General features: G+C 36.2%; 1 protein-coding gene across 1 annotated transcript; it reads left to right on the plus strand.

Moving 5' to 3' along the window:
* Positions 1-367: 367 nt before the first annotated feature.
* On the plus strand, positions 368-26,486 carry LOC146157396 (WD repeat-containing protein on Y chromosome-like). Its single transcript, XM_083388203.1, has 32 exons — positions 368-591; positions 709-764; positions 836-927; positions 1,837-1,983; positions 2,919-2,987; positions 3,086-3,120; positions 3,608-3,776; positions 4,352-4,454; positions 5,178-5,262; positions 5,935-6,056; positions 6,408-6,481; positions 7,391-7,560; positions 8,210-8,277; positions 9,360-9,505; positions 10,212-10,358; positions 11,158-11,265; positions 12,353-12,574; positions 13,336-13,406; positions 14,607-14,764; positions 15,410-15,534; positions 16,881-16,977; positions 18,159-18,210; positions 18,842-18,995; positions 19,680-19,895; positions 20,566-20,687; positions 21,403-21,581; positions 22,112-22,212; positions 22,552-22,695; positions 24,519-24,686; positions 25,274-25,381; positions 25,805-25,951; positions 26,442-26,486. Exons 1-32 carry the CDS (start codon positions 368-370, stop codon positions 26,484-26,486), a joined length of 3,924 nt encoding a protein of 1,307 aa, XP_083244329.1.
* The last annotated feature ends 82 nt before the right edge of the window (positions 26,487-26,568 follow it).

Genomic DNA, 26,568 nt, shown 5'->3' on the forward strand with positions numbered 1-26,568 from the left:
CTCAATAAACAACCACATTAAACATGGCAAACATAGCTGCAACCAAACAAGACAACTGCCAAGAAACATAATTTTACAACAAAAGGCTGCACAACTTTAAATGCTGCTGTAAGTTTAGTATTCTGATTAAAACACGCTGTCGACTCTAAAGTAAACAATCAAGCATGTTTTTTTTCATTTAGCCACTGAAAATATTTCTGGATAAATAAAGCAACATTTACACTTGTTTAGGTTTAACGTAGAACAAACGTAACAATGGAGGCAATTGTTTCATCACAAGGAAATTTTGCCGTATTTCTCATCCAATATTAAACCACATTGTTGGTGCAGATATATCTCCTTTAAAAGAAAATTTACATTACCAATAATGGAAACAGAAAAGCGCAAATCGTTAAATTCTAATGAGGTTTCATCTGAATCTCTGGACGATTCAAACTACCCAGATAAAAACGAGAATGAAAATGAGACAGAAAACAAGAACAAAAATGAGAAAGTAAACGAAAATGAAAAAGTGAATGAAAATGAAAAAGATAATGAGAAAGAAAGTGAGAACGAAAACGAAAATGAAAGTGAAAACGAAAATGAGAACGAGTAAGTTTACATTTATTATCCACTTGTAACATTAGGTGGACCAAAATTGATACATTGCATTGGCTGTACATTGTAGAGATTTACAAAATGTATTTTCTAAATTGTTCACTTATTTAGGGAGGAACAACTGCAAGAAAACTCACACGACGGCAAGAAAAAGGCTACTACAAAAGGTACTAATTCTCGGCAACTTTGTTGCTCAGTTTTTTTCATATGGTAATTTTTGTTAATCTACTGTTTCTAGCTAAGAGCCGAAAGCCTAAACCGTCAACAGCCAGCAAATTGGAAGATCAGATGAATTTCGAGCACCTTAAAAAACTGGAGATGATTTTTCAGGTTACCAACGAAATAATCGAATTTGGCATTTAAAAATTTACTTTACACTCATACAGTAGCCTACTGTTTAAATGTTTCATTATGTGGTATTCCACCTATAATGAACTACGCATGCGCAAGTCGGGATCTAGACTCGAATAGTATTAGGTAGTCTAACTTGTCCCGAATCCCGATCCGTCCCTGGCCTAGCAAAACGACTTCTGTCGAGCCCCCGAGGTCGTACCCCTTAATGCTTTTCCAGCACCTAATGATCTAAACAATTTGGTAAATCAGCCAGGCTTAAAAATATCTAACTCTAAAACTTTGAAGCTTAGCCTCTCTTTAGAGCGGCCACATTACAATCGTTGCACACTATATAAGCAAACCACATTGAGTTTAAAGGCCAAATCAGGTTGCGCGAAAACTTTTTGGCTGTGTTACATTACCGCAACTGGACGGCTTAATACCTGTTTTCTATATAATGACTTGATTTTACTTAAGTTTTTTGGACAAAATGACTTGTCTTGACTTAAGTATTTTGGACAAATGACTTGACTTTACTGAAGTCTTTCAGACAAATGACTTTTGCTAAAATAAATAATAAGATTTTTTTCGCTAAGAAATTGGGTTACCTGTCGTAAGTTTGGCACATAAAACAATTTGCTTACTATATGTTGGGTTTTGTGTTATTTTTTAGTTTTGAAGATACTGCTCATAACAATCGGCATATATTTAACCAATTTTAGCAGTTTAACGTTAAATTTTTATGACAAGGACTTGATTTGATATTGACTGTTATTTATTCAAAATGACTTGACTGGGACTTAAGTCATTTCATAATGACTTGTTTACAACACTGCTTAATACTTTATCAAAAGTGCAGTTCAATTCGGTTTTGAAACACTTTGGGCGACTAACTTTTATTTTCAGGAAGCAGATGCTGACGACGGAGGCGGACTTGATATTGACGAATTCAGGGAAGCAATCAAGAAAACGATGGGAACCGAGATTGATGACAAAGAGCTGGAAATTCTTTTTATGAAGGTTGACACGAATTGCGACGGGACCGTGGATTGGGTGATTAGTAGGGACATTTTTATTTTAACCTAAAAAAAAAAAATTTTGACTTTATTTTTATCAAATTTTGACTTTATTTCGACCTAACGAAATTGCTTGTTTGTAGAGGCCACAGATCTTCCCTGAATTGATGCCAGTTACCCAAACATAATATTTTGTCGATTTCATAGCCAAACGTAATATTTTGTCGAAAAGTCAAGGTGTTTTATGGATTATAAAAAGTGCGTGGTTTTATTGCGATAGAGTTAGCTTGCTTAGGCATTTTTGTATTACAGAATGTCAGTAGGCTATTAAAAAAACTAAAATCCAAACTGTTGATCTTTGAAAAGACCACGTTTATGAAGATGAAGTATTTTATAAGAATTATTTAAATACATAAGAATAATTAATAAAATGGACAATTTGCGATAAAAGTTACTGCTCATCCATAATTTGACAAATTTTGACTTTATTTTAAATTTTAACCTTATTGTAAATTTAGACTTTATTTTGACCTATAAACTTCTTAGAAACAGTCCCCTAGATGTTGAAAACAATTTTATTCTTTAATTCGTGGACAGACGGGGTCCTTAAAAGTTTTTACATTTATTGACTTTTGCGGGCCCTAGTGATTAGTTACTTTGTTCTTATTATAGTTACCGTTTATGTGTCGTGGTTCTATATCTATTACAGCCCTGTGTTAAACGTATGTAGTTCTTTCGTTACATACGTTTTTACTATTTGCTTAGTTTATCACGAAGAATACTCAAGTGTATGTTTCACCTACGTAGGATTGAAATATTTGGGCATAATGTTTCGCTTTTAATAAAATTTTACGGCGCATAGCTCAAAGTTTTGTCTGTAGTGTCTGGAAATTTTTCCAAACTTAATTTTTCATGATTTCCCAGATTAATTTCTCTACCGTCGGTGTATAAACAACGTATTGTGTTTTGTAGGATGAATATCTTTCTTACATGCTTTTGGAATACCAGGAAAAAGACACAATGACCAGCCTAATCAAAGAAGTAAGAGGAATATAAGCAATTATGCGATACCAAAAGTAACCTATCACGGCCATATATAGTAAGCGATATGTATGACCAAATCTTGTGTGCTTTTACAGGTTCCATTCCCGACGCCAATCCGAGAACTTAGCTCGTGAGTTTCTGTGAATAGTTTAAAAAATCTCTAATCAGTCCGCAGTTCACTGGTCCGCTTGTGAACTAAAAGTTACCGTTTTTAATAGGGCCTATATGGCAGCACTTTTAGCACTTAACTTGTGTATTTTTGTATCTTAGGTCAACTATGCAATATTATGTTTAAATTAATTTACGCAGTATTTACGAATGGGAGAGTAGTGTGCGAAATTATAGGTTAGACTCAGAGTTTAAAAATGATGGTCTGTAAGCTTTATAGTGTGTTTGTGAACTGGAAAAAATGTTTTTAAAACCCCTGCCCTAAAGTAGACTTTTTGGTAAACCCTTTTTAATCTTAAACATACATCACGATAACCAGACCAATTAGTAGTAAAACTTATACTGTTTTATGAGGTATAGTATACTGTATTATTAGGTTGCCTAAATGTCAACTCAGTAATTATATAGGGACATACTATCACCGAATTCTGTTGTTTTGGCAAGCGCAGCAGCCACCGAGATTTCGTCGTCGCCATTAACTTCTTTCAGATGCTTTCGAATCGCCATGGCAACAAGGCTATGGACCGGGACAATCCCGCGGGAAAGTACCTTGTCCTGAGCAAGGAGGGCCAGCTAGGTTTCTACGGTATCGATTTCGAATTGCAAAAGACCATAACGGTGGGAGACACCGGCCTTCTTCTTTTGCGGTAGCTTACTGTGTTTACGAGGGAAACACTTTTTTCAAGCTTGACGTTTGAAAAGCACAACGCGATGGAGTAGGACACTTAGCGAAAATTGTTATCAGGAGCCCCTTTCCTCACTTTTAACTACTTTAAAGGTTAACCCCTGAAAATATAACATTCCGCCCGAGGCCCATTTCATACAAAAGTTGAGCTAAGTTTCGTAAACAGTTATTTATTTGAGGTTTCCAATTAATCAGTCAGACCCTAACTTTTTCTTTAACAATATGTGAGTTTAGATTGAACAAATATATATATATGTTTAAGTTCAATAAAAAGATAAAAGCTATATTATACTTACAGTTATTGCCGAAAACTTGGAACAGAAAAGTGTGTCAATTTTATCAAATGTTCAGGCTTTTAAAATAAATTGAAATTCTTTAGCCGTTTGCATGTTCCTTTACGAAAACTTAAAAAAAAAAAAAAATTGTGAAAATTTGCTGTAAAATTACGAAGAGCAAAATGTTATTTAATGCTTGTTTAAATGCGCTTCGGCGACTTGAGTGATTGCAGATCGCTCCAGTGAACGATTCCTGTCTCTCGTTGTGGTTGACTGATCTTGCTCCCTGTCCCAATGTCAACATGGTCGCAATCAGTTCGTCAGAGAGAGAAATAAGTAAGAAGCTTTTTTTTAAGTTTGTTGACCGTTCGATAGCCAGACTTTTATTACGCTGCATGAGGGGTCGCCAAACCTTGTTCATGAAGGCTCGGATAACTGTAAGGACATAGGCGTAGCCAGGGGGGCCTGAGGGGCCATGACCCCCCCAAAATTTAGAAATATTTTACTCTTAATCATTTGTTTTGTAGCATTTATGAGCAGTACCACAAAAGTCGATCACAGGCATGCCACACCTTCAATTGTCATGCATTGTTACGCCACAAACGATGTAGTTAATATAACGTTTGCTACACAATAATGTAGTTTTACTACTTCATTCAGTTTTTGCTCTTTGAGTGGTTTTTGTGTATTACGTTAACACACAGTCAGTTGCTGCTCGAAACGGTTTTCTCGCATTCCTGTTTGTGTTCGTTACGGCAATTAATACAATGACAAAAGCTAAACAAAAAATCCCAACTTTTTGGCTACCCCCAAAAATTTTCGGCTGGCTACGCCACTGTGTAAGGACTGGTGATTGTGGGCCGGATATAATTTTGGTTCGAATTTACTTGTTTTTTATTAAAAGGAATCGTTCAAAATATAGACCAAAATGTGAAAAAATTTCGTTTAATTATTTTTTTTTCAATTTTGGTTGAATTTTTATTTGACATATTATTCTGTTAAAAACTGTTCTTAATTATATTTTGGATTATTAAAAAATATGCAAATCTTTTAATCTAGGTTTCTACGACATAAGCGCCAACAAATTCGAAAGACAGTTTCAACTAACAGGCTTTCGCGACGCCATCTTGTGTCTAAACTATTGGTAAGAATATAGTAGGATAAACTTCGATGCCGCTTTTGCATTTGAAGATCTTTTTTCGTACATCGTAATGTTTTAGAATTACGAAAAATTACCAGTTTAATGGACATATTTTGATATATATATATAATTTTTTATTTTTTTGCAAAGTGAGTAGGCTATTTATATAGTTTTCCATTACCATTTTTTTATACTTTCTTATTTATCTTATTCCATTTTTACAGTGTTATAATAAGTGTTTTGTCCCTTATAATTTACTTTTTCTCTAATAAGATTCGCGTGGGAGGACATGACGACAGACTTGTAAAGGTTGTAAAAGTGTGATGTATCGCTGTTCTTATTAATCAACGGACGACAAGTCAATTAGTAAAAGCATTGCTGACAAACATGATTGGTTCGAGTAAAAATATTTTGAAAAATAGAGTGAAAAATTGTAAAGCAACCTAATTCCGCTAAACGAGCATTTGAAGCCTAATCATCAACAACAGTATCAAGCTGAATTTTGTTCAAGTTACAATTTGTTGATTGTTAGACGACTAATTTTAAGGAGTTGTATAGCCAGCACTCTTTTACCCGGAAATAGCCAGCACTTTCTTAATTTGTTGATTTTTCTTATTTTGCAAAAATGTGCTGCAAATTGATACTATAAAGAGTTCCAACCGTGTTTTAATCAAGGTTCGATCACAGCAACTTAAATCACAGCACTTTGGTGGCTGGAGACTCAAGCGGCTGCGTGATAGTCTTTCGTTTCCTCTACGCACTACGGAAAGGGCTATTTGACCGTTACCCACAGAAAGGTACCACTCATTGGCCTATATCTACAGAGGTTTATTATTCAAAAACGGCTCCTCTGGTAATTGTAGTTGTTAACCAACGTTTCGGCAACCTATGCAAATCGCCTTTGTTAGGGTGAATGACAACGAACGCTCGTAGTACAATATCGGAAAAAACACAAAGTAAAATGCAAGAAAAAAACTCGAACAACATCCTGATAAGAAAACAGTTAGCGATAAAATTATTTAGTCCTTAGGTGTTTGTAGCATGCCGAAATCATCACGCCTGTTTTTTTATTTTCTAGAGGTTTATTATCTAGTTTTCCCTGAAAAATACTTCGCCTTGCTAATTCTACAGCTTGAAATGCCTTTCAGGTGCCGTTCAGAAAGTCTCAATGATCAGCATCCTCAAACAACGAGTCCAGGGCGCATACTGTCTCGTTTATCAGGTAGTATTTGTTACCCTTAAAAAACGGATATTTCAAATGCAGTAGATTAAGTCAAACAAAAATGATCTTATAAAAATACGATATAAGCACAATCGGAAGAGACTAGATTATGAAAATTCAAGCTCTGATAAAACCGATTAACAGAATTGAAGATACTCAAAGGCGCAACTATATACCGATTGCATTAATAGTCTGAACACAACCGTGCTCGTTGCGGCCTAAACCTGAGAACAATAACTTCGCCATGGACTCCTGCTATAAGACCAAAATAGGAACAAAATCAACGTCGGAATAAAACACAGTTGGGAATAAAACCCTAATAGGACTACTACCTAGAGTCGTAATAACGTCTATATCGAAATAACTTCTAAATCCGGTGGAATGAGGCCTAAAAGGCCATAATCAGGCCTATACAACTTTTACCTAACCCCAAACCCAACCCCTAAGTACATTACTAACTCCCGAAATAATTTAAACCCTAACCCAATTTCTAACCCCTACCATTAGCCCACTAACCCCAAACAGGGGGCAAACAATCCGGTACCAAAACAGCGGTGCCCTAACGGCGCCGTTTAAACTAAGACGTCCAAACGTTGACACCAAATCGGCTGATACCGACCGACGGCCCCCGATCGTCCCATATCCTCGTTCTACAGTTTCAGACGTTGTTTTGGCCATTTAGGCTTTATTGCCATAAATTTAGGACGTATTGCGACAGGTTTACGTCTTATTCAGACGATTTATATCTTGTTTTGCCGTGTATATTACTACACATTTGGCTTTATTATGTCGTTGGTCTTAATGCTATGGTATCATAGATTATTCTGCTTTAGATATTGTTGCCTTGTAGGTCTTATTGTGTTCGCCCTTTCAATGCTAAGCTACATGAACGTGATATCGTATTTTTAGGATCTCCACACGAACTGGATTAACTCGGTTCGCTACTTCCAGCTGGCGCAGGGGCTCGAATGCTTTATTTCGTGCAGCGCAACCGACGATGATTCAATGTACCTCGGCGACCTCACCAACATAACTTACAAACCAAAGTGGCCAGGCTTCGCCAAACTTAGATCCAACAGGTTTGGATTGAATAGTTTTTGAACCTTGTGATATGGGTCATTTTACAGTTTAATTAAGCAATGAATAGTTGTTAATTCGTTTAGTGTATAAGGATGTTCAATAATATTGGATCAAAGGCGGTACTATATGCAATGTGGTAGTGTAGGTATCGTCCGATACTGGGTTTGCTATCGGTGCCGATCCGATGTCAAATTAATATGTGGATTTCAGCCATAATTTGCGATACAAAGCAGCGATTTTTACCTTGAAAGATAAATTTATCAAAATAGTAGGTTAACAACTAGAGGTAACTAAACTCTTTCACGCTAAAGCAAGTTTAGACCTAATGATTTGTAAATAATACCTTTGAACGCTTTAATTCCATCTGTTTTGCTAGTTTGAACATATTAACGACGTCATTTGGTATCCGATCGGACCGCGATACCTTTTGTTCAAAATATCGGGTATCGGTATCAAAACACAATGTCAAGTATTGGACATTTCTAGATATATTGCATCTCGCTTCTGGTTGGATATAGTTGTTTATTTGTATATGTACATATCTCGTCTCGCCTCTTGGTTCTTAAATACTCGTTTGGAAATGAACGAAGAAGATGGGAATTTTCGTTTTGCTTAAAAATGGTTTTAATTTTTACTTTGTATATACAGAGGATGCTACTACAAAGTAAGAAAGGGCATCATCGCGCTAGATTACTCCAAAGATTGGAACATAATAGGTGAGTAAAAAGGGATCTGGTTTAGTTTCACAAGTATTCAAGGAAACATTAATTTGTTAGTGAAAAATTTCTGCCCATTGTTAATCGAAAGGTTAGTGTTACCCTATACAATTATTCGTTGATTAAATTTGAAAATGTCACTTGACGAACTTTATTGGTATAATATTCTTATTGTTTGCTGGTATGATATGATTAAAAAATTTACTACATTTCCAAATTATAAATCCTATTTCCCGACCTTTAGAAATACCTAATTTTTGAAGTTAACTGTGCAGTGAAACTAATAATAACTTTACAAGTGAGTATATTCGTCAGATAACACATAAGAAAACCACAGTTATTATAAATACTCGAAATTTAACTAAAACTAACGCATTCAATACCTAATTTTGCAATTAACACTGTGTTTAACTATTTTTGTTGCGACCCACACACTAAGCGTTAAGTAAAACTTTTTTCTCTCCATTTGACGTGTTGTGAATAAAACATAAGACATCAGCATACATAAGTTCGAATAATGCTGATGTCATCGTATTATCGATTATCCAAAATTTTAGAGAAATTTACTCATAATCAATCTCCAAAAATATAATCATAAGTACCTAATGTAGTCGGCTATCCAACCAAATTAAACGGTTGTCCAATTTTGGGCCGCGACCAATAGGCTGAGAAACACTAACTGTAAGCCAGTGTTTATTCTAGTGTTTCTTAACCTTTTAAGCTTCTAGTGTTTCTTAACCTTTTCGTACCCAACGTCTACAATAGTCAACTGAAGTAAATAAAATTGTAATAATAGGAATTAAACTCACTGTATTTATAACCTATGTGTTAAATGCGTGCATTAAAAACCTTGTAAGTTCAACCATATTTACATCACACAAACAATCAGTCAATTTACAAATGGCCCTTTTGTTGTTGATTTTCGTAAATACGCATTCTTCACAAATATGCCTAAATAGCGCATAATTCCACCCTGCATGCCGTACCCCCTGCTATGATGCTTCGTACCCCCAATGGGCACTCGTACCCCTGGTTAAGAACATCTGCTATAAACACTTAGACCTCACGTTTCCCTCTTGTAGTAACCGGAAGTTTCGACGGCGTGGTTCGAACCTGGAACCCTTACAGTTCGAAACCAGCTTCGCTGATCAAAGGTCACATGACGCCGGTGCAACACGTGACTATAATATCGGGAAGCGGCCAGGTCATCACGTGCGGAAGAGACAGGGTGAGTATGGCAAAAGTATACGTTATGGTCATTGATACATAATAGAGTGGATTCAATGCTACTTAAAGTAGTGCACAATAAAGATAACTGATACCAGTGTTGTAGACAAGTGATTTTGAAAAGTCCCAGTCAAGTCATTTGTAAAATATCTGAAGTCAAGTCTTTTTGAATTAATAACAAATCAAGTCCCAGTCAAGTCATAGTTAGAGCATGTCAATTCCAAGTCAAGTTCTTGTCATAAAAATTGCACGTTTCAGTCCGATTATGAACGATACCCCAACTAAAAAATTCCAAAAACGCAATATAAAATAAGCAAATTGTTTTATTGCAAAAATAGGTGAATAACGATATTTGATAAAAAAAGGCCTGATGAAAACACTTCATTTCACCAAAGTCATGTGTCTAAAAGCCTTAAGTCAAGTCATTTCATTTTGCCAAAAAGACTTATATCAAGTCAATTCATTTGAAAACAGCGAATTAAGTGCACTTAAGTTAAAAGAGTATTCATCACTCAAGTCCAAAAAGTATTCATCACTCAAAATATTGAAAGTCAGCATACTTAATATTATACAATATACATTTTTCTTCAACTGTTTTGCTAGTGATTAACCATAACAACCTACCGAAACCTACTTAATCTTATTATGATTGTTTAAATTTCTTCAATTAACAATGCCTATAAATAAACGTAACAATTGGGTCACAGACGATACGCATCATTGAGTTGCGCGACCATACCACCACTCAAGTGATTGGCGCAAGGGCCTTCGTTCGCATGGGTCCACCCTCTCATCCGATCAACGCTCTTTTTTACCAGAAGCGATATAAATCCCTGCTCATAGGGACAATGCAGGTAAATAACTAACTGTTCGTGCTAGTTTAGCTTATGGTTTCAGCACTACTGCATTTTAGGGAAAATACAACGTTTATAGCTTGATAATGAATTGCAAAGCCAAAAAGGTCGAGTAAATCGACAGCACCTTGATTAAGACGTTTCGATACGAGCTTGTATTATCTTCAGTTAATGTGACTGAGAAGCATTTCAATATCACTTAGAAAAGGTGGGTGATTTACTTCTCACTCACATTAACTGTGGATAATACAAGTTCGTATCGAAACGTCTTAATCACGATGATGTCGATTTACTTGACCTTTTTGACTTCGCAATTCATTATCAAGCTATATTACAGATCCGTGCATAGTTTACCAAACGTTAATACATTTCAGACCTTTGTCAAACAGAGAGTTCAGCCTATAGGCCCACAATTAATTTTTTTTTTGCTGTTTTATTCACGCTTAAGGCTTAAAGCGAAGACAGAACTGTGTTTCGTACGAGGGCACTTCTGTTTTACAAGTGTTGAATATACCTTTTTGAGAAATTTTATTTTTTAATGTAAAAAAATATTGCGGATATTTGGGTTGAAATCGGTTGTGTTCGGAGTGTTTTGCTTTTGTTGAAAATCAATGCCAGGTAAAAATATGTGTTTTTAAATGCTATTTACACAATGTAAGTACCAACGTTTCGACCACCTATTTGGGCAATCCTAATTCTTCAGGGCAATATATTTGTTGATTTTTACAATTGAAACAATGCCTGGCAGCAACAGCATATGCAGTAACTTTCGTCTCCCGATTTCCTGTTTTTTCTGTAGGTTGGCCTGCTCGAAGGGTTCGATGACAATGAAAAAGTCGACCAAATAAACATCAAATCGCACGACGGGGCGGTCAGCACTGTCTTATACAACAAACTCTTCAACCAGGTTTAATTTTGTTATACTACAAGATGGCCAGGTTTAACTTGAATAACAATACAACCGAAAAATGTAGAAAAACGAAACATGCGGCTGTTAAGAAACGTTAAATTTCAACAAGGCAAAATAAAATGCCATTTTTTAATATATGTCGCGGCAGTGTCGAACAATTATACAGTAGACTCAACAAGGTTCGCAAGTACCTATCAATTAGTTTCGAGCGTTTTTGAACGATTTTCGGGTGTCATTCTCTTTTGTTGGCACTATCTTTGCTGCTAATTATACTTAATACCGAAAAACAATACATTATGCAGGGATAAAGATATAACCGAAATGGCAAACAAAAACCCGCTTTGGCGTGCATGTTACAGCCAATTACAGCTTCACTATTGCCTTTCTCTATTTTATAGCCCTCGATAACCCATTTATGCACCAGTACATTTTGTTTGGTAAACTTTAATTAAAAGCCCATTTTGTATTTTGTGATCTTTTATTGTAGCCTAATTATACTGCGGTAAAATATTGTTTGTTGTAAGTAATCATCACTTTAAATATTCGCATTAACCATACTTGGCATTTAATATGTTAAAATTTTATTTCAAATGTTTTGCTAGTGATGAACTATTATTATCTTTAATCAACAATGCCTATGAACTTAACAATTGGGTCACAGGCGATACACATCTAGTTACGTGACCATACCACCACTCAAGTAATTGGCGCGTTATCAATTATATAGCAATTTGACAAACAAAGCTAATAGAGTTAGCTCCACCAGGCAACATATTAATAGATAGATATCGCTCTTCTGGTGTAAACAAAGTATAAACCGACGTTTCGGCAGCAGATACCAGCTGACATCAGAGTTTAAAAGACTATAAATTAAGATTTATTAATTTTAATCTATAGTCTTTTTATTTTATACTTCTCAGTATATAAGATGGCTAACGCATTCTCGTTTTAACTATTAACCCTGATGAGGTCAGCTGGTATCCGCTGCCGAAACGTCGGTTTATACTTCGTTTACACCAGAAGAGCGATTTCTATCTATTAAAACAAAGCTAATCTTCAGTAAGCGATTGTTTTTACTTGACAGGTAGTGACTGGCGGTCACGATTCTGTGCTGTCGGTCTGGGACCTGAACACAGGAACCAAGGCCATTCAGTTCCACACGATCAAGGGCGTGGAGCTGACCTGTATGTGCTTCGACCCGACTGGGCGCCGCCTCATTACCGGCTCCAGGAACGGCGCCGTCAAGATCTGGAACTTCAACAACGGTGCCTGCCTGAGGAATTTGTGCGATGAAAACAACAACGAGGTAATAGAAGGCTGTACATTTAACAGGGACGATAAAACGTTTTTTTAAAGTTTCTTTAAGGTGACAAACTCTGAGTAAGTCAGCGTGGAGCTGTGGGTAATTCCAAACGTAATAATAAAAAAATTAAGGGGTTAGTTTGACAATGATATAAGATGCAATATTTGAACGCTAAATAGCAAAGAGTAGTATGTCGATTGCTATGTTTGTAATGTTAATTTGAATGCAAATTGTTAGGCCATTGTAGTACTGTTCATGCATTGATGGGCTGCAGGAATTTACTTTTAAAGAGCTATTTTATGCTTTTTGACAAGCCGTTTGTACTATAAAAAGATATTAAGATCGGGTCTTAAAAACACAAAAAAGCTACCATAGAGGTACAAACGCGTTTTAAGATACGATGAAAAGGTTTCCTATGTCGTTTGAACAACAAAGTAGGTTACTCCTCGCAGTATTTAGCCTAAAGATAAATTGGTAGTGGGAGGTATTGCGTATAGGCCATTTTCCACCCATTAACCGAATAACGAATTTGGATTATTTTTGTTTTTAATTTTTAAACGATTTAAATATTTTCTACATCTGAACCGAGAATCTAAACATTCTCAAAATTTTGCCACATAAACTTCACTATAAATTACGCTAAAAATTGTCTCAATAATTTAATTTATAAACTTAGTGTCGGCTGGATGTAGTGCAGTGTGAAAGGGTTATTCACATATGGATACAATGTCGTTTTATTGAAGCTGGTTTATTTTATTTTTCAGGTAACAGGGGTGGTTTGTTTCAAGCAAAAAATCATCACCGCTGGGTGGAACAAGAAACTGACTTGTCACATGTAAGTGTAGATCCACATTGATTATAATGCAACATTATTTTTAGTCGAGTTTCTATAGCTGATCTTTAATAATTTTACTTTTTATTCGTTAGTTAACCTAAACTTGTGTAAGATCAAACCAAGATTTAAAAAAAAGCAAACAGATCAATGTTATTAAATACTATTACTAGTAGCATGCCTGGACTATATAGCAGCGAGTCAAAACACGTATCACAGGGTTTTGGAGAACAAATCTAAATAAGGTTTAGAACCACTCGTTCTCATGAATTCAGTTATTTTACCACAGTAAAGATCAAGCACGGTTGGTTTACATGCAGTTCAAAGTGTAGAATATATAGTTAGTTCAAAAAACAAGTGCCAGTTATAGCTGAAGAATCTCGCTGGAAAAAAAATTACAGACAACTGTTTTCCACTCTTACTATAGATGACAGACTTAACGGATTTTAACAATGTACAATAGCCACGTCTCACAAAGTTAAAAAAAATGGGAAAAAGACTCCAGAAACTACATGTTCATGAATATGGTTCTTAAAAGTTGAAACAATGTTGGTTGTTAAAAATACAGTTAGCTCCACCAGGCAACATATTAATAGATAGATATCGCTCTTCTGGTGTAAACGAAGTATAAACCGACGTTTCGGCAGCAGATACCAGCTGACCTCATCAGGGTTAATAGTTAAAACGAGAATGCGTTAGCCATCTTATATACTAAGAAGTAAAAAATGAAAAGACTATAGATTAAAATTAGCAAATCTAGATGTCGCTGAAGTATGCGATAAGCCAGGGGTTCAAAAAATATCAAAAATGACGTCCTGAATTGACGTCACAAAACAAATAGACTTCAAAAATCTGTTAATTTCGCTTCAAAAAATGTACAAGTGTAATGGAGTCTAAATACAGTGTCAGTGCAAAACCGAATTTTTAATTAAACTGTTTTCTTTGAAAAATAAATTACTTCTTAAATTTACACTAATGTTTCAATTAAGTCTTCGTTGACCCCCTAAAACAAGTTCACGTACCTCTAAGGGGTCCATGGACCCCAGTTTAAGAACCCCTGCGTTAAGCTGTTACTAGTGCATAACAAAGTGAACCAGAGACTTGACCAAATGCAGGCCAACACCTCTCATCGATCTTCAGCAAACGACAAAATGGCAGAACTTATTTTGTCAGCACAAAACCATTTGCTGTTTTTGTTCACAGCGATTCGCGCGATCAGGATGACGACGACTACCGCGACTGGGAGGACGCTCACAAGGACGACATCTTGTGTCTGGCCACGTTCGTCCATAGCAACGGGGTGGCCATTGTTGCGTCATCATCGTACGATGGTGACGTGTTTATCTGGTCCCTCGACTCGGGTAATTTAAACTGTTCACTTTCATGTAAAACAGTAGAATGTGACCAGCTGATGGAAATCTATTGTTTTTCGTTGAATTTTGATTACACTGCAGTGTTGTAAACAAGTCATTTTGAAATAAAGTCACAGTCAAGTCATTCTTATAACCAATCAGGAGTCCACGGTTAGTCATCGATTGGCAAGTCAAGTCCCAGTCAAATCATAATTCGACCAAGTCAACTTCAATTAAAAAAAAAAAGCTTAACGAGAAAAATATATTTTAACCCAAGTCATTTGTTTAAAAGACTTAAGTCAAGTCATTTGAAAACAGTAACTTAAGTACAATTAAGTCATTATAACTCTGTACACTGTTTAATTTTCAAGTGTACCTTGCGTAGCTCGTTTTATTACAAAAACAATGTTCAATGCATATACACACTGTGCACGTCGTTATAATTCAAACACTGGGTTTAATGAGTCGAATGATTAACCCTGTCGTTCGTAACTTAGGCAATTTCCTACAAAAGTACATTGGATTTAAACAGTAAAAAAAATGTAATCAGGTCATATTGAAACAAAATAATTCAAAAAATCGAGCGAACTCCATAAATATTTCACATTTGAGTAAGAGTTGCTTGCTCCGTTGAGAAGTAAATTTGCGTTCCAGGTCATATTCTGTGCAAGTTGAACAAAATGGAAAGCTACTCGCCGCTCAGCAGCGAGGGAATTTCCAAGAACCGGCGTTCGACCTTCATTACGCCGCCAATGTCTAAACCGTTACCTAACCCACAGGCGAGTTAATGTTAAATTTTCCTACACATAATTAATGTTTGTAGCGGCAGTAAGTAACGCCTCAACAAAATCTGTGGTACCATAACAAAAAAATTGTTAGTATTACAGCCATACTGGTCTGATTGAACAGTCAAAGTGGGTAATGTTTCAAGTTTATTTAAAGTATATAGTAATACGGCCCCTTACCGAGTATTCTAAGTATTATTTCTCGTGGCCCTGTTAAATGTTAACTATTGCTATTTCTTTGGTAACAAAATCAATATCGCATTTTGTCGAATAAGATAAAAAGTACGAGTTATTAAGGAATGTCCAACAAACAACCAGATCCCTATAAGAACTGCTACGGCCAGGAATCGAACAAGAATCTCTATACATGTTTAAACTGTTGTAAAATATACATGTTTAAACTGCTGTAAAACATATTGTCCGTCAGCTTATCTGTATATCTAGTTTAACGTCCTATCGAAGTTTACAACAGGTTTACTGACGCTGCACAAAAGTGGAACGATAATCGTGACATTATCGTGTCATTCGTAAATTTCGACCAGTGGTGCTCAACCTGTTTTGGTCGCGCAACCCTTTTCAAATATTTCCAAGGTTACGGACCCCAACTTTTTCAAGATTTTTTTTTCTAGAATTATTAAGATTAATTCAAAACAAAATATTACCTGGGCACACTATAGGAATGCATAATGTGTGGAAACAGCTTGCAAAACACCTAGTCTAAAAAATTCTGTGAAATTATTTTTTTTCTTATCACAATTCAAAAGTTAATCTATGCCAACAAATATAAATAGGCGCATCTTTATGGAGTCGAAACCATTGACAGAAGTTTCTGCTTTGTCACTGTTATGCTGACGGGTATATTAACGATAATAAAAGTCAAAAGTTTAAAAACCCGAGTTTTTTTTCATAAAAATCAAAAAAAAGATTAAACGCTATACTTTGGTCTGATTAAATAAAAGTTTCTTAGTCATTTTTAAATGACACTTCTAACAAACTCCATTTTTATTAGCAGATTGATTCCAAGTCTTACGCGTGCTTCTAATCGTCAAAAATTGTTTTCTTTTCATCTTATTTTTACCGTCAAAAAAAAACACTTTTATGCCACATTTCCAAAAAGACGAAGCATGAACGTGTTTAGTTTAACAGCTACATCCAATATTTATTATTTTATTGGTTCCTGAATTTCTAAGTTAACATTGTTCTAATGCCGAAAGAGAATTTGTTTTGGTATGGCCGAAAATATCAGCTAAGTATATATACGAGACCATACATAAATTATTTTCATTCGTTTATTTAAGAAAAGAGGGCAACAGAGTTGTTTATCGTTTGTATATGTTTAGACTCCTCCCTCACCTCGACACAGACACTCCGTTGAGGGATCTTCAATCAAGCTGCCCACTATTCCACCACAACCAAGCGTAGTGACGCAGCGGCAAGGTTGGAAATAAGATAACACAAGTTAACTCAATTTAGACCCTCATCTAGTGCCCGAGTACCTTAATCGCACGTCATCTACCAGTAATTGTTAAATCACGTTTCAGCGATTTTGTAATTATAAGGAGATTGGCAACTGTTCACAGTGCAACCGTCTTTGTAATGAAAAACATAATATAAAATTTGTATCATGAGCACTGAGCAGTGTTTTTTAGGTCTTTTCAGCCTAGTTTAAGAAAACGAAAAAGTCTCTAAAATTATCCAATGGTTTGTAAAATTTTACATTTATCTGTAACTATAGCTGTGGTAGTTTTTTACAGGTTTATTCTAAATAGCGTCCTCTTATATAAGCGTGGGTCTCTTAAAAGTTCCCAGCAGTCACCCAAGTAAATACTTCATCCCTTCTAATGTTAAATCACTGCCCTTTAAATCTTTCGTACGATCGATAAAACAAGCATACTTTGAATCCTACCTCGTGTGATCACAACAAACCAAAACCACGTGGTCCAAAAAAACATGGTAAACGCAGCCTAGCAACCGTCACACTTAGTCGCTTACGGAATCTTCTCTATCGTGCCTGTATTAGTTGTTTATTTAGTTTTTTGGCTGTTGTATCGTCCCCGCTCCGTTCCGTTGCATTGTTATATTTTTGTTTCTGTTTGTTATACCCTTGTTCGTTTTTTATTGTATTGTTATCATTGTATTGCATTTAGTTATCATTGTAATTATTGTATTGTATGGCAAAGGTGCCATTCACAAATTGTGCCCCTTCTGTCGCTTGTGTTGCACCGTTGCCCATTTGTTTTTTGCTGTTTGTTTGTTCCTCTTTTGTTTTGTTTTTCTACAAAGGTTGTTCACTGTTATAGCAGCCACTAATGTGGCCAAAATTATGTTGTTTCATTGTATTTAAATTTGTTTTTTAATGATTTAATTTGTCGTATACCTGTACATGTATTCTGATTATATTGCGATCAGGGAGCGGCTGACTTTGATGACCTAACGGTCTTTCGCTGCTCCCTGGGAATCAACTTCCCTAAAAATAAACATATCTATCTATCTATCTATCTATCTTTAAACAAGTTCAAAATAACCTGATTACTAATCAACATTTAATACGTTTACGTAATCGTAACTGAAAAATTTGCCTTTACCTTTTAAAGTAACTAAAAAACTTAACATTTCAGGTGGCGACGCTCACACGCTTCAAACTAAAGACACTGCCGCGCAAGAGGAAAGGTAAAAAATGTTAAATTTCTCTAAAGTATAACGTGAAAACCGAAAAAAATATGAAATGAAAACCGAAAAAAATATTCAGGGCTAAACCAGTTGTTAAGTTATTATGGGACAAAAGATATATTCGTTATGACTGGAGTTTCAACATAAATGATCTAAAATCCTGTAACAATCTTCGTTGGTAGCCATATTTGTCTAATTCTTAATCTGGAAATAAAGCATTGGCACTGTTTAACGACACATTGTTTTGAATCTTGAAAGCTTTTAAGATTTACTCCTTTAACGCAGGGTTTCTTAAGCTGGGGTCCATGGCCCCCTTTAGGGTATGTGTACTAGTTTTAGGTGGTTCATGAAACCCTAATTGAAATATCAGTGCATATTCAAGAAGTAATCGATTTATCAAAGAAAATAGTTTAATTAAAAAAATAACGTTTTTGCACTGATTTATTCAGACTCCATTTTACTTTCACATTTGTGGACCGAAAACTGCAGATTTCTAAATTGTGACGTCAATTTATGACATCAGTTTTGAAAAATTCTTTCCTACTGTCATCCACGTTAAGCAAAAAAAAAAAGTGCCCCGCGTTAAAAATAATTTAATAACCTCTGCTTTAACGTGATCCGACGTTTGTAGCCAAGAAGGTATTCCCACTCTGCTGGTGCCGTCTTCGGGCCATGTCACCAAGAAGTGCAAGTTTAACAAGGAGGAGCATACGCGCCACCAGCTTGACGTGCTCATCGGCGAAAACAAGAAAGATTACTGGGAGGCAGACGTGTCCGTTGATAAGGTCAGATTTTTTCAGCAAAACGATTGAAATTCAGTCCTTTTTTTCTAAAAGTAATAATTTGATATGGGATCCCAGGTAAGATAGCATTTGGCGAAAAAATTGTATTAATGGACTATAGAAAAATCGAATATTTGTAAGACTCCTGACCAGTTTGTTTTTCGATTGGCATTTTTGAAAAACAATATTCGTGTAGTAAATTTTGCAAGATTAGGTACTAAATAATTTTTAAAAAAATGTTGATAAGATATGCGTAACTTCATATTGGACAATCCATTCGGATAATTAATCACAGTCGGCCGTTCGTTTTTACGTATAAATGCAGCGGGTTTAACACCGATTTTGTGTGGAGATTAATTGTTTGTATAAATAGTCAATTCTGAAGATAGATTTACCTGATTCTTATGATATACAACCTGATCCGAAAGCAGTAATTTTTTTCTGAATCAAAAGTCACTTTAGGGTAATCAGGTGAAAAACCGTGGTAAAAGTAGAAAAACAGAAAAAAAATTAAAAAGTAGAAAAAAGGAAGAAAATATTTTTTACTTTGAACTGATGAAGCACGGTTGTGCGAAAGCTTGTCGATAACTCTATACAATTTGCCTTCATATAGTGCCACCTGATTACCGTACACTTAGAATTAGACAAATACGATCCTTAACAAAAAGTCATTCGTTCGCGATACAGCTTCTCTTCCTACAAAGTCGGCCCCACAAACCGAACACCGCCACCCTTCTATCTTCGGGGTCTTTGGGTTGGATCCACGCCTGGTCGGTCCACCCACAAGGGGGCCTTCTGGGCCAGTTCGTGGCCGCCCATAGGGACGGAGAGTCGGTCCTCGCCATGGCAACAGACGATGAGAATAAGATCCTCATCACTGGAGACTCCTCCGGGTACATCAAGGTAATGGTCTTGCTGGTTGGGTTTAGTTTTTGTAATTTGCTTCTGGGATTTGGACTTCTAAGTATGTCATGCGTTTCATTAATCAGTGTGCAATATTTATTTCTTCAACAAAGTCATAAATATAACGTTATTGTTTTGATAAATATTTTACACATCATGATGCATTGCATATTGTTGTCATAATACATTCCGGGGCAAATTGTGATTGAATAACAATTGGGGGCGTTGATTCGGATGGAAAAAGGTTTAGGGGAGGTTACAACACGAATTTTATTCTAAAAGTGTCTTTATTGAAAACGTAGAAAAATTTTTAAATGTGTATTTAATTTATTCTTTTTATGTTGGAATTCACATAAAAGTCAAAAGTATAACATAAGTTTGGGCCACCACGAATGCCGATTAGCCCTAATTAAAGATACAAGTCCTAAATAACCAAATTCGCCATTTGTCGGCTGTGCACAGTTTCAATAACTTTGCAATGAGCCCTCTCTCTCTCAAGTGTTTGAATAAACCTCGCCTTCCTGTCTTTATATAGCAGCGTTTTTGTTCTGCTTTTCGAGTTGCATCTTTCTTACGGACTCGTCCGAAAGCAACAGGTTTCTTTGAGTTGCCTGTATTAGGACGTAACAGTGTGACGTCATCTCTAAAAATTTTAGTGCTTTTTGCTCAGGTGTGGGACATCGAAACTTACTGCTGCAATAAGCCGACTGCACAGCGTCGCAGAAGAGGCGCCGCAGATGACCTGCTCCACATCAAACTTAACAGCGAGCTTATGGACGAACAGAGCACCAAGTGAGATGCTTTATACGACACATTTGAACGACATTTAGTTACCCAACGACCCATGAGTATCGCGTCTATCAGTGGGTTTAAGAAATGCACCCGACTCCGAGTATAGAAATTCAAAAGTTGATGTACTCGACAGTCGGTCGACTGACAAATTTCGTAGAGTTACACATGAAGTACAGTTAACGATTTTGACAACGTTTTCGAGTATATGTAGAAATCTTTCCACTTTAAACTGTATTGTAGGCCATTTTTACTAAATACAAAATCGCAATTCGCGGATATCTGCCTTGCGTTTCTCGTATGTCTTACATTTTGATAACATTTTTTAGCCCAAAGGTGTCGTGTGTCTCATCGCACCATCTAAAATGGAAGTTAGATGTTTTCGCTTTGTGTGAATCGATAACATCTTTGTTATCTTTTTTATTGAAAGTAACACCTCTACAATATAATACTTTAACAAAATAAACGACCTGAGTAATGTTCTTAAGATTACTTCTTTATATGACGTCACGTTTAGATGCAATTTTATGATGTCATGTTTTGACGTAACTGTGCGACGTCACGAAATGACTAAACTATGTGATGGCACGTAATGACGAAACTTTGTGACGGCACACAATAAACATTTGTGACGTCACGGAATTTTTTATGCCTACCCCATAAACAAAAACCCTACACACGCGCCTGGTCACAGGAGTTTTGTCTTCAAATTGTTCAGATTACTATCGTCCCGTCGTATGATGAAGCTCAACATCGTTCCTCCCAATCTGCATCACTACTTCCGCGCGCACGTGGACGCCATCAACGACGTGAACTACATCGATGAGCAGGAGCTATTCCTCACAGCCTGCTCAGACGGAACAGTTCGACTCTGGACCATAACCGGGTCCTTTGTGGGTAAGCCACATAAAGTGCGTGAAAAGCGACCGTGGCACTAAATGTTTTCAACTTATTTTCAGGATTAAGTCACTATAATTGTGTGAGAACATCAAAGCCCATAGAGAAGTAGCTAGCTTTTTGAACGTTTCGAATAACTCTTTTGTCATTTTTAACACAGTGAAAAGACACTTGGCGCATTGGTATTTTAACTACGTTACAACCTCCAAACCATTATGCTAATCGTTTTAATTTTACGATCCTGCTTCTTTAAATGAGATTGCGAAAACCTGGCGTAATAATTACCATTGCTTTGGAATAGGTAAGTATAGACAAGCGAAGGAAATTATGTACGATTGTACGTATTAGGTTAATTCTGATTCAGTACCGGCGTTTGTATTTTGTAACTCTTGATTCTGTCAACGTTGGATAACCTTTTCAGAATGCGATCAATCAGTGAAAGCTAATTGTTTCTTGAAATTTACTTTGCCAAGAATCGTATTTTTTTCTTATTTGCGGGAAAATGTTTATGGATGTTTTTTGTCTCGCAGGAACGTTTGGTCAGAGGCACCCCTGGAACATTAAAAACAACAGCTCGGTCGCACGAATGCCGGCAGATATCAAGAGAGTGGCGTCTGCGAACACGTTAAAGGTTCGTGGACTGTAGGTAACTTTTAAGCATTGCAAATAGGGGCCTTGGTCTTATTTTTGATTGCGATCAACTGAACTATTTTTTAGAGGATCGTGGTCGACTGGTTTGGCAAAAAACACTTATTAAACATTTTGAGCGTTAATTGCATTCCAAGCCAGCGATGGAGGTTAATTTATTACGTCAAAGAACGCTTTATTAGGCTTGTCCAGACAACAATTTGTCATTTTAATGTTCCCCTTGTATGCGACAGCTACTGTAATGACGTAACACATATTCGGCGCGATCGACCAGATGAATCGATGTGTTGGCTACCCCTGTTCTATATAATTTTATCTCCAGGTGTTCAACTCGGGTTACAGCGCATGGCGACTCGCCAAAAATGTACTCAACTTTGTCGCACTTCGGGGGATCCACCGGAAAGTGAAGCAGCTAGCCACCCACCGACCCTCGCTCGCTGAAGCCAAGAAAGAGGAACTTTCAGACGTAAGATGACATATAAACTGTTGCTACCAGGCATACTAATACCAGTACTAATCAAAAACAGCTCCCCTGGTAATTGTAATTCTTACTCAACGTTTCGGCAACCTATGCAAGTGACCTTCGTCGGGGTGAATGACACCGAAAAATCTTAGTACAATGAACAGAAAACAAAGAAAAAAATGCAAAAAAAAGGCGCGAGTAACAACAAGATGATATGCCAGTCTAACGGTGGCCGACCGTCAGATATACAGGGTCTCATTTCCAGTGTTGTAATGACTTAAGTCAATGACTTGACTTGACTGAAGTGCACTTAAGTCACTGTTTTTAAATGACTTGACTTGACTTAAGTCTTTTGGGCAAAATGACTTGACTTGACTTAAGTCTTTTGGACAAATGACTTGACTTGACTTGAGTCATTTGGACAAATGACTTGGGTTAAAATAAATTGTTTTAATTATAAGCAATTAATTATAAAACTGCGTTATTTATCCCAATCTTTGCACATACAAAAATTTGCTTGTAATATGCTGCTTTTGTGTTATTTTTGACTTGAGTTTCTCATAATAATCGAAGGAGTTTGCCGGTTTTCATAATTTAAAGTTTTATTTTTTTGACAAGGGCTGGGCTTAAAGTTGACTTGCTCTAAAAATGACTTGACTGGGACTTGACTTGGACTGGGACTTGACTTGTTATTTATTCAAAAAGACTTGAATTGGACTTAAGTTATTTTACGAATGACTTGACTGGGACTTGAGTTATTTCAAAATGACTTGTTTACAACACTGCTCATTTCCCAATCAATTTTTTTGTGTCAACAGCAAAGATCCACAATTACCTTCATTCCTTCACGCATAAAGTTTTAAATATAGTTTTTCTTTATTCATAACCTTCACATCCCTGTTTATTTAGATTACTGGTTAACATTACTCGCCAGCGATAGTGAGTATAGGCTATTATATTAAAGTAGTAAATGTATCGCACAATGAAGAATAGGCTAAAAAATTAAATAAATACGCGCTTATTTAAGCAGGCTTAATCTTTAATTCTACACAACGTAATGTGATTTTAAGCAGAATCTGTTTGCCATTCCTGTGCGAGCCTTTTAATTATAGGCCAGCGTGTAGAGTACGTATTGTTATTTGTCGGTATTATTCGAACTTAATGTTTTATAACAAACCTAATGACGTGGCCAAACCGCAGACCTCTCACCATTAAACATTTGACCGTGTCTATAAACAAGTAACACGGAGATGTTACCCGTTAACAAGCCTTTGCTAAATGCTGGTATGGCCAGACGATGTGTACAAAAGCTGTGGGCATTAAGACAAACGAGGCTAACGAAACTAACCAACTGAAATAATGTAACGGACAGTAGTTATTATGCTGGACCGTTAGTTCTGTGCACGGACCTTGAGCTATTCCTGTAAGTTGATTGCCGTTCTGATGTTATGCAATAATATCAGCTCGTTTAATACCTTGCTGTGGCTAGGCTGTTAGAACACGCAACCTTCAAGTCAACTCAACAAATGATGTCGGTTTCAATCTAGCATAAACTAGCATCAGTCTTCAAACTAAATCAGTTTTAGCCCTGCAAGCGCCTTTTTCACCCCTCCATAATTTTCTGGGCGTAGGTTTCAACCAGCAATAAAAGCTAAACAAAAATAACTATTTTTTAGCGTTTGAAAACAATGTTGTCAAAATGATTAGATTTTTATTCTTTAAAGGTGTTGCTGTAAATTCCATGGGCTCTGATGCTTATTTAACATATCATTACAATCTACGATCATTATTAGCCAAAGCTGTATTGCGTTATTATTTATCCGCAGGTTAACTCTTTATTCTTCCCGAAAGTTCGCTCGGACGAGGAGATCGAACGCAATTACCAGAGCACAGTGAAGCGAATGGGAAAAAGCAACATCCTGGGAGATTGGTACAAACCCAAGAGAAGACACAGGGTCCTGCCTAAGATCGACCTTAAGCCCCACCTAAGCAACGTAAGTCAGTTCTTAGCCAACGCATGTGGGCTCTAATAGTTTGAAACACAGAAAAAAACATTATAAATAAGTGATTGCAAAAATACGAAAAAAGTAACAGCTTTACCTTACTTCTAATCGATCATATTTTTGGTAACATTTTAGGACTGCAGTATATCTTCTTTTAAGAGGATTAGTCCTCTTTTCTAAAGAACAATGAAAGGTCCTGTGAAGACAGTAAAAATGCCGAGTATCCACCGTTGTGCTTTTAGCGTTTTTTCCTTGTCTTTTCACCAGAATTACATTTTTAGGTTACTTTTTTTAGGCTCTCGACCCGAGTTAAGTCAAATGTTTATTTATATTTCGGCGATAGAGTGAGTTTTAATCAAATATTTTTCTCAACAATGTTTGCTAGTAAAAATTCTAGGGACACAATAAATATTTATTTTGTAAAGAAAATATTTAGAGTCATTTTGCGTCATTTTTGCTGTTACTTTTACTGAATATGTGTATTCTTGTCCAACAAGGGAAGATAAAAGTAAAACTCAATTGTCCTCTTTTTTGTCGATAAAATATGGCAGGCCTGTTATATTTCAGCTTTATTTTAGTTTCACGTTCATTCTGCGCTTAACTTTTCCCGATTGGAGCCCACGGTTGATATTCAACCTCCAGATCTCCTCAAAGAAAAGTGGAGGCTCCAAAGACAAATCATGCAGGTTTGTTATAAGAATTTGTTAAAATCAACACCGGGAAAGTTTACTAGTCTCTGCCAGGAGCTTATTAGAAAATATTTGTGTCAAGTTTTGCGACAAAATTGGTGACTTTAATTATCCCACAAGTGAATAACAATGTATTCATTTATATAAAGAAGTCACCAAATGCTCTTATTTTCGTTAAAACTGCTTCCATCTGTTAAGAAACTTTCGAGAAAATAATTGGTTTTATTTGTTTCTGACCACGTTCTTGTCCCCACGTAATGCATTGGGAGCAACTGGTGCTATACTATGTGTTTTCGTTTAAATTTATTTTCAACCGGTTTATCGACTTGTTAGGTCGAAAAAAAAGTTATCTCGCAGAAACAAATAGTTCTTCGCCAAGCAAAGTCAATAACAGTAGGCCTGATAGATCTCTTGTCGCAGGCAGAAAACGAGGTTAAGCAGCGTGTGTTTGCTCCAACGAAGCGACACCGCTCAAGGAGAATCGTCGAATTCCAGGGAACGAGAAAGAAAAAACTCTCGCAAGCCTCTTTCCTGGGGGCTTCCAGCAAGGTCCAGAAGGCCGTTCGGGTAATGGTCAAAGTTTTAAATCGCCGATGTTTGTTTTACATCTAGTGGCCTTCTCAATTACCTTCTAAACCATAGCCACAGTATTGTTTTTAAATAGCTTCTATACTCGGCCTATTTTTATATTTTAGTGGGGATAGGGTGTTTTGTAACACCAATACTATTGGAATCTGTTAAAAAGAAGTATAGGCCTATTCTACTGGCCATATTGCACATATTTAAAGGAATATTGCGCTATCAAAACACAATAAAAATATTGCCGTTGTCAAAGAGTTACAAGAAAGCCTAAACAGTAACTCAAATAAAATCCCAATCAGGATACAAGAACTTTCTACATAGTTTTAATTCGCTGGTAGTTTAACTGTTTCATGGCACTTAAAAAACATTTTTTAAAGTTACATGCCTCTTTTTAGAAAAGAACAGATTGAAGTTACACGCTCCTTTTTAGATTTTACCTCAACTATTTTTTAATATCAAGCACGTTATATTTTAGATCGTCAGGACGTTCAAAGGAGCAGCGTCGAAAGAGGGCCAATAAAACAAAAACTTATTCAAGTCTCATAACTTCTTTGTCTCGCGACTTGATTTTTTATGCCGGAGTCCGACCCGACTTTACTTTG

Source organism: Ascidiella aspersa, chromosome 4 (genome assembly GCF_963924565.1).
Source record: "Ascidiella aspersa chromosome 4, kaAscAspe10.2, whole genome shotgun sequence".
NCBI classification, from domain to species: Eukaryota; Metazoa; Chordata; class Ascidiacea; order Phlebobranchia; family Ascidiidae; genus Ascidiella; species Ascidiella aspersa.